At 48.8% G+C, this 9,281-nt stretch overlaps 1 protein-coding gene across 1 annotated transcript; it reads right to left on the bottom strand.

Annotated features, from left to right (window-relative positions):
• Positions 1-510: 510 nt before the first annotated feature.
• LOC147976340 (uncharacterized) lies at positions 511-1,095 on the bottom strand. Its single transcript, XM_087520829.1, has one exon. It carries the CDS (start codon positions 1,093-1,095, stop codon positions 511-513), a length of 585 nt encoding a protein of 194 aa, XP_087376955.1.
• Between the last annotated feature and the right edge of the window lie 8,186 nt (positions 1,096-9,281).

The following is a 9,281-nucleotide window of genomic DNA, read 5'->3' as shown; positions in this document are numbered from 1 at the left end:
AACACCCACTTCCTACATCAAGCTAAAAGCGAACGCACTAGGATGATTAAGACTCTTCTTATTACACATGAAGAACACGAGGCTAAGAGAAACACAAACTACAACATATACACATCGAAGAACACGAGGCTAAATGAAAGTGATTGAAAGGGTGTTACTTACCAAAGCTCGTTTTACAGGTTCGGTGCAGCTCCTCTTTAACTTGCCACGCTCCTTGAAGATGTCTATCCCGTGTTTGGTCTCCATTGCTCCTCTGCATGTTCGCACTCATGGTTTTAAAATCTCAACATGGCAAGAAAAATATACTATTAATACTCACGCATCTTGTGGGCAACATTAAAGCACTCGTCTGCCATGTTAGAGCATCTCCAACAGAAGCGCAACGCGCGGTGCTTTTAAAAAGTGTTTATAGTGCTGAGATCGAGAAGTAGAGATAGAGAGTAGAGAGTAGAGAGATAGATAATTCTCAGCACAGATATAACATAGATAGATAAAAAATAGATAGTTCAACTACTCCTCGTCGTTCGACTCCTCCTCGGTGATGTCCTCCTCCGATGTCTCAATGTAGGCGTGAAGATACTGATCGTCGTCGGATTCCCAGGGCGACGCTGCTCCTAGCCTCATGTTGAATTGAGCGTCCGCTTTTCGCGTACGCATGTCCTCGCGATAGGCGGCTCGCTCCGCCCTCCTCTTCTCCCTCTTCGCCCTCCTTTGCATGTAGAACTCATGCTCATTGATGATGTCCTGCGGGAAGCGTTGGCGCCACAACGCCATGGCTTCCTCGTCCATCTCGGCGATGCCGAGACGGTGCCCCCGCCTCTGGTTGTCGCAACGATCCTCGCCAGTGATAATCCGCGGCAGAGGCACGAGCTCCTGCGCACGCTCCCGCATCGGCATGTTGGGGAAGTTCAATGTTCTATGAGGCCACCGGAGGCGCCACGCCACTGCATCGTACGCGCGGGTGTCCTTGTTGGTGGTGTCGAAATTCCTGAGGCTGAGGCGCATCCCGTGGAACCGGATCTCGGCGGAGAAGCTGCCGGAGGGGCGCGCGCGGACGCCGCGGTATCCCCAAGTTTCCCGGCGACGCGGCGACATGGTGGCGCGGCGGCGGCGAGGCGAGAAAGAGCGGGGAGAGAGCGGTGGTGATGTGCAGAGCGGGGAGAGAGCAGTGGTGAGGCACAGAGAGGGGAGAGAGCGGTGGCAAGGCACAGAGCGGTGGGAGGGCGTTGGATTTTATAAATTGCGTCGGACGCCGCGGGCCAAAACTAGCGCGTGCCCGGCCGCTTTTCCCCCCGCGCGCGCGATCCTTTCCTGACGTCCCTGCTATCTCTACTCTCTTCTCTATTGTTATATTTATTTTATATTTTATATTTATCTCTACTCTCTTCTCTACTGTTATATTTATTTTATATTTATAATATTTATCTCTACTTCTCTACTCTCTACTCTTTTTTTCTTTTAAAAAACATAGTTGGTGATGATGGTGTGCCTGCCATCCTGCAATATAGGTTGTCCTATTTATATCGGACAGATAGGAAGGAAACTATGGTAATTTTGCATAAAGATACCCACACCCCTCTCCATATTTGCAAATAAGGCCTTCCCTCATTCATCCTTTTCTCCTACAAGATGTAAACTACTCATACAAATGCCTCTTGATGTTCCGTGCAACGCATGGGCATCTTGCTAGTTCTAAAAAACTTTCCATCATTTGGCACACTACTGGTTGCAGATGAAGAACCTACCCAAGCACAGTGCGATATAGGAGCGACGCACAATTACAAGTTGATATTCTGTTGGACAATGGAGGCTATAACCAATTACTTTTACGGGAACAATAGCAACGAAATTTGAAGGGTAGGTATGAACAAAATTGGAACTGCACATGTACTGCTAAGTGATTCAATACACACATTACTGATCGAGGAGGAGAACGATGGTCGCGGCGACCTCTGTGCATCATGGTCGGCAACGGGAGTCAGTTCATTGTCCACGACGGTGGTGCTTCTGCGCTTGGCGTCGGCTTTTGGGAAGTAGATCCGAGACCGTGGAAGACGATGCCGGGGAAGAGGCTCCGTGTATGACGACAACGGTGGATCGGCTCTAGTGCGGCATACGAGGTTGTCGATGAGGCAGATGCGCTGCGGTGGACGAGTGCGCCGATGGAGAAGGGGAGGAGCACGAAGGCTACGGTGTCGTCGAGAAGACTATTTTGGTGTGGGGATAGAAAATGGGGAGTATTCAGGTGTACTACTCTGGGTGCTAGGGTGGGGTTGGCTAGGTAGCGTGAACCTGAAGTTACGAAAACAGGCCCCTACCAAGCGTAATCCGTAAACCTGTTCCGAAGGTTATGATGGTAACTTCGCACTGCTCGAATCAGGGTCACGGGAGATTTTCCCGCTGACCTCAAAATTTTGTGACACTGAACTCCTCGTGTGGCGTGTTGAGTGATTGGGCTAAGAAACTAGCGAGTAGTACTAGTAACTACTAGTACTCCCTCCGATTTTATTAACTCTGCATATTAGGTTTGACCAAAGTCAAACTTCCTAAAGTACATTCAATAATGAATCTAATGGTATTTATTTGTTATTGTATATGTTAATATTTTTTGTTATAAACTTTCTGAGAGTTTACAAAACTTGACTTTGACCAATGCTAATACGCGGACTTAAATAAAAAGGGAGGGAGTACACATTTGTTTTCTTAGTTTGTAGTGAATTAATCATTTGTTGTAATTGTGAAATAAATACATTAGGCTACTGACTTCGAATGTAATGGCCTGTACAATTGAATAGTTAAAATCATTGTTGAATTCAAGATGTATACGAGTTCTATAGTACTTCACAATATGCTCAAACTCACATAATCGCAATCAAATGAGAATCTAAATGCATTTCATAGTTATTACTTTGTAGGATGCAACAAAACCAACCATAACTCTACATCATCCATTATAAAAGCAACCTTTTGAACACATCCCAATGTGTGCATGAAATGTGTAGAGAGAGATTGCGAAGATGGAGCAGCTAGGGCGGGAAAGATTGTGTGTATGTGGACAAGAGAGTAGGAGACAAACCTAACGAGAGAGACAGAGAGAGAAAGAGAGAGAGAGAGAGGAAGAAGTTAGGTTTGTGAGATAGATGGAGACATGTAATATACGTGAGATGTGTGTGCATCCGAATCCTGTAGACGTGGAAGGAGAAGAGACAACATGTTTGATGAGAGAACTGGAAAAACATGGATGAGAGGGGAAGGATCTTGTGGGTTGAGGGATTGATAATTTATCGCGGGAGAGAGAGGGATTGGTAATTTTGTGTGGGAGAGAGAGGGGGAGGAGTCAGTCAGCCATCGTCACATCATCCTGCTTCCAAATGGCCCCGCATTCTCTAGTGCAGTGTGGTCGCTGGTCTTCGATCTCCTCAATGCCCTCTTTGAAGGTTGAGGTGTTGTGCATGCTGGGGTGCAGAGAAGCACAAGCGAGAGTGGTCGCCATATAGCCTTGGATGGGGATGAATTGTGTGTTCAGGGGAGGGGGAGTGTGTGTGCGGTGTGTGTGTGTGTGTGTCAGGTATTGAGAGAAATCAAACCTATGGAGAGAAATGTGTGTGTATGTGATGGAAAGCTACATACTAAATAGGGTTTTCATGAAGAGATTGTGCGTGCGAGATAGAGAGCGATGTGCGGACCTTGAGGTGGGCAGGGGCCAGGTGAGGGTGTCAAAATGTGTGCGTTGATGCATGTGTTACATGCGATCGTGCGAGGAATGGACGAATCGAGAGAGATGGTTGTTGTGTTATGGATGCTCCTCTCTCTCTCACACACACAAGTACAAATAGAAAACTGTTCTCTCATGTATACACAACGTATCGGCATCTGTCTATGTCTCACTCATGCATGATCATTTGCACATTCACACCTATCTATGTCTCTATCACACGCATACCGTCTCCACATTGCCCTTCCGTCACAACACACATATGGACACATACACACGTTCTCTCTCAGTCACACACACAAAATCAGTATTAAAAAAACTAGGGCGCCCCTAAAACGTCCAAATCCAAACAAACACAAACTGGAGCTAAATTCAAATATATGGAAATATTGTAGCGTCAAGAACTTTTCTAGGAAAAAAAGTTGAGTAATATTCGGGGATTGTTTTCACACACACAAAAAGGTTCGGTGGGTGTCCTTCGAGCGCGACACGGTGATGCGCCGTTCGATCGACCGCACGGCCGCGGTTCACGCGCTTGCATAGGATTCCGTATTGTGGTTGTGGTAACTAATATAAGCGTTGCCTCAGTCTAATGTTTACGTGTACCGGTACGGTTTTCTTTGAAGTTTGACTAACCCTATATAAAACTAAACTAAGCTCCCATACATGCACTCATCAATATGCCGCCGCCGTTGCGCATGCCGGCGCCCGCCTGCTCCGGCCAACCATTTCTCGCCCATCACCATCGTGTCTCCGCCATCCCTGTACCATGAAGCCGAAGTCTCGCCCGCTCACAACGTCTGCAGTCCCTCCTCATGATGCCACCGCACTGCCAAGCACGCGAGCAGCTGGTGGAGCCGCGTCTATGCACGCAGCATACGAAGAGGAGGACGAGCGCGTGCTCCAGCATGCCGGCGAGGAGGAACTAGCATGTCATTGTCATCTCCGCCCACGCGAAGGAGGCGCGCATGGTGGCTGTCGCGGCGGAAGCCGGTCGCGCCCGTGCCGAGCCCGCAAACCCGGTGCGGACGCGGAATCTACCTTCAAGACCTTGAATGCCACGTTGATCCTGCAATCTAAAGGAGCAATTTGGGTCAGTCGAGTCTTGTGAGCCGTTGGATGCAACATGGATGCTAAGAAGGGCTTCTTCAACCTCCGAAATTGATGCACTGTTCATCTTCTCAGCCCGCCACACGCCTAACCGCCTGCCGCCACCCCGCCCTCCCCTGAACCGCCTGCCACCGCCATGCTCCCCCCACCCCCGCCATCCGTTTAACCCAGGGCTGTCAGGACCCCGATGCTAAGTCACATCGATCTAGCATGTAACACATCATATCACTTTGCGGCCTCACGCACGGTATTCCCACGGGTGCCACCTTACCTGGCCCGGGACTGTTTGCGCCTTTTGGCTCATGTATATGATAGTGTCGCTAGCATCATATGACAGAGAACCCGGGCCGACATGACTAGTCGTGAACCCAAAGTGGCACTAACTTACGGGGACAGGCATACATGACCCAGTCTCAAACGTGTCGGTCATCAACGTGTGAATCCGGGCTGTAGCAACTAGGCTAACAGGACTCCGGGCACCCGGGCTGTAGCAGGCTAGCAGGACTCCGGAAATCACCGCGTGACATTTTCCCGAAGGGACAGACACAGGAACGAAGTGGATCACATGCCGTCCAGTCTAAGTGTTCCGGAGCAGTAGTAATTGGGCTAGCAGGACTCCGGTAAACCGGGTTATAGCAGACTACCATGGCTCAGTGGAAGCACTAGACTACATTTCCCCATAAGAGAGGCTACCAAGGATAAACAACTAGGTTGTCGGATCCCACACATACCAAGCATTTCAATCATACACACAATATGCCCGATATGTGTAAATACAACATGGCATAACATACAACTCAAAGTATTTATTCATTAGGCTCTGAAGAGCTAGATATTACAAACATGGGTCTGATGACCCAGCATTCAAGTCATACAAGCAACAAGAACATGTGGAAGCTTATCTTGTCTGAGTACAGACAACTACAAAAGAAAAAGGCTAAGAAGCCTGACTGTCTACAAGACACTGCCGAGGGCACAAGATCATAGCTGAGGTAACAAGCTAAACGTCGAAGTCCATGCGGAACTACCAGCGAGACTGAAGTCTCTCTGCAAAAACATAAATTAAGCAAACGTGAGTACAAATGTACCCAGCAAGACTTACATCAGAGCTAGCTACATATGCATCAGTATCAACAAAGGGGGTGGTGGAGTTTAACTGCAGCAAGCCAGCTTTGACTCGGTGGCTATCCTGAACTATGACTGCGAGTAACTCTTTGAGGTGGCGCACACGAGTCCACATATTCACCATATCAATACTCCACTATGGATCCGCTCCCGTCTCCCTACGAGAACGCCATCCATAGCACTCACTCTTATCTTGCGCATTTTAGAGTATCCACTTTCACTTGTCTATGAACTGTACAGGCAACCCGGAAGTCCTTTACCGCGGACACGGCTATTCGAATAGATGATGTTAACCCTGCAGGGGTGTACTTATTCACACACGCTCTCGCCACTTACCACCATGTACACGTCGTGTATCTCGGCAACCTTCAAGCGGAAGCCTGGTGAGGGAGTCGGCCACGACCTGACTAACCACGCAAGTCTCTAGTCTAGGTTTATCGCATATTCGGGTTCCATCCGCAAGGAGATCCGGCCGGGGTGCCACTCACGGCCCCAAACGATGTGTGCAGGGTTCCCAAGCCCACCTCGACGAATGGATCTACGCTTGGTACACCGTGCCACGGTGCCTAGTCTGTCCCAAGCCCACCTATACCGGGTGCCACTTGGTAGACTACTAACACAACCTACAAACACCAGAAACTAGTTGCAACTCATGGACAGAGATCAGGTTGATTAATAACTCGAGAGGGGCACTTAATCATTCCAATGCATGGTAGTAACTATTCATGGATCACAAACACAGAACTCAGTTCCTGAGGACGGCTGCAATGAGACAACCCACCATGTACTCCTACATGGCCTCTCACCGCTACCTTTACCAAATCATGTTCACACACTTAGCTCTCAACAGTAGGACCTATTCACCACATTCCAATTCATCCTCGATGAATCAGACCTGACTCAAATCTAAGCAGTAGCAGGCATGACAAACAAGCATGAATGAGTAGGCACATCAGGTCTCAAACAACTCCTACTCATGCTAGTGGGTTTCATCTATTTACTGTGGCAATGGCAGGTCATGCAGAGGAAAGGGGTTCAACTACCGCAACATGTAACAGTTGAAACGTTGTTGTCCTAAAGTAGTAAAAGAGAGCAGGAGCGAGAGAGTGGGATTGTATCAGAATGAACAAGGGGGTTTTGCTTGCCTGGCACTTCTGAAGATAGTATAGTTCTTCATCGGTGCCATCGAACTCATCGTCGAAACATTGTCTACTGAGAGGGGTCAATTACCGACAAACAAGGAAGAACACAATCAATGCGATGCAACAATATGATGCATGAATGTGACATGCCAATATGCTGTGATTTGAGCTAATGCAACTAGCAATCAGATTAAATGAAGTTGGTTCGAACCAAAGGTTCAAATTCAAACTCCACATGTGGTTATTTAAATGCCATTTATTTGTTTTGTCCAATTCAGCAACTTTAAGTTGTTCCAACATGCATGAAAATAGTATAGATGGATATATTGGATTTTTCTGATAATTTTTCATATATAAATTATTTCATTTGGAGTTACGGTTGAATTTTTATGAATTTTAGAAGTTCTAAACATTTTTCTGGATTTTCCTGGTTAATCTAAATTCAAACTAATCCAGAGAATGACTTATTACATCAGCAATGCGTCAGGGTGACGTCAGCATGGTCAGCAGGGCTGCCCCGGGTCAAACCTGACTGGTGGGACCCATAGGTCAGTGAGACAGCGCTGGCTAGAGTCACAGACAGGTGGGCCTGGTCAACGGCCATGTCAGCGTGGTCAAAACTGACGCGTGGGTCCCGCTGGGTTATGAACTAACCTAAATAGAGATTAAATTAACCTAAACAGGCATAGGGTCTCACATGGCAGTGGCTCAAGAGGTGTTTAGCGGGGTCATTAGTGCTAATTAAGTGTGCCACGCCGGCTTCGCCGGAGTTCGGCCGGCGGCGACCAAAATCGACGACGGAGACGTCGCGGGAAGGCACTACAGGGGACGGTTTCTAGCGAGGTTTGCGGCTATGGGTTGCTGGCGCACGCGCGCATCCAGCGGTGGCCATGGGAGGGAGCAAGGTGGACCGAAGCAGCGGTGGCGTCGAGCTGGGCGGCGGCCAGAGTTCGATAGTGCACGGGCACGGGGCTGCAGCTAGATTTAGAGCAAATGAAGAGCATGGGCAGAAGCTACGGGGCAGCAGGAACTCGACGGGTGCTCATACGCGGCGTTGGCCGACCGTAATGACGACGGCGACATTCGCGGCGGCGGCAAGCTTCGGCGGAGGTGGGGAATGGAGCTAGAGTACGAGGACGAGCAAGGGAGGAGGGGGGTCCATCCGTGAGCTCACATCGGTTGCAGCACGCGTCTCAGTGGGCTCGGGAAAGGTCGGACGATGTCGGGGCATTTCCGGCGATCTCAGATGCCGGAGTTGAAGACGACGGTGGTGGCGGCGTTCCCGGGCACCCAGCGTTGCGTGACTCGGTGGAGAGGACGAGGGCGTCTTAGCGGAGCTCAGGGGTGTGTCTAGGGGCGTAGGAGAGGCGGATGGCTATGCGAGCAGTGGACGGCGGCGACGGGGCCGCTCAGTGCGAGTGAGTGAGAGAGCATAGGAGGGGAGGAGCATGAGGGAGAGGCCGAGGGGGTTCCAGTGGTTGCGGCTTCACCAAGGCGTCGAGGGGGAAGCGGCAAGAAGGAGGTGGCCGGGGCGCATGCCGGCACGCTGCGGCCATGCACTCGTCCTCCTGGCAGGGGAAGAAGACGACTGGGGGGGAGGCTAGTGGGTTGGGCCAGCTACAGTGCTAGGCCGCACAGGTGGGCTGCAGGTAAGCCAGGTAAGTCCTCTCTCTCTCTCTCTCTCTCTCTTATTTCTGTTTTTCTTTTTATTTGCTCTGTTTTGATTTAGTTTATAAACCAAATCATTTTGATAAATCCTGAAAATATTTGTGGGCAGTAACTGAATTGTTTCAGAGGCCCTTAGTAAGTTTCAGAATATTTGTAGCTACCAAATATTTTATAGGAATTAATAGCTCCAATTCAAATAAAATATGAGTTAATTCAAAAATCCATAAATGACCTAGAAAAGTGTGCACCATTTTTGGCAGAGGTTCTAGACCAATTCAAAAATTATGAACTTTTCTGAAGGGCATTTTGGGTTCACTGATAATATATTTATTTTGATCCTAGTTGCATTTCCTTTGGTGCTAGGGTTTGAACATCCCCATTTCAAGTTTAAGCAAAAATTTAAACATGATGCAACAACCAAGACTAGTCCACAAGCAAAGCTAAAGCTAGGGCTGTGACAACTCACCCCCACTAAACAAGAATCTCATCCCGAGATTCAAGACGTGAGGTAAGAAGGCAGA

The sequence above is a fragment of the Triticum urartu genome, chromosome 4A (genome assembly GCF_056163025.1).
Source record: "Triticum urartu cultivar PI428250 chromosome 4A, HENAU_Tu73, whole genome shotgun sequence".
Taxonomy (NCBI): Eukaryota; Viridiplantae; Streptophyta; class Magnoliopsida; order Poales; family Poaceae; genus Triticum; species Triticum urartu.
This window is presented reverse-complemented; position numbering and strand designations above follow the sequence as displayed.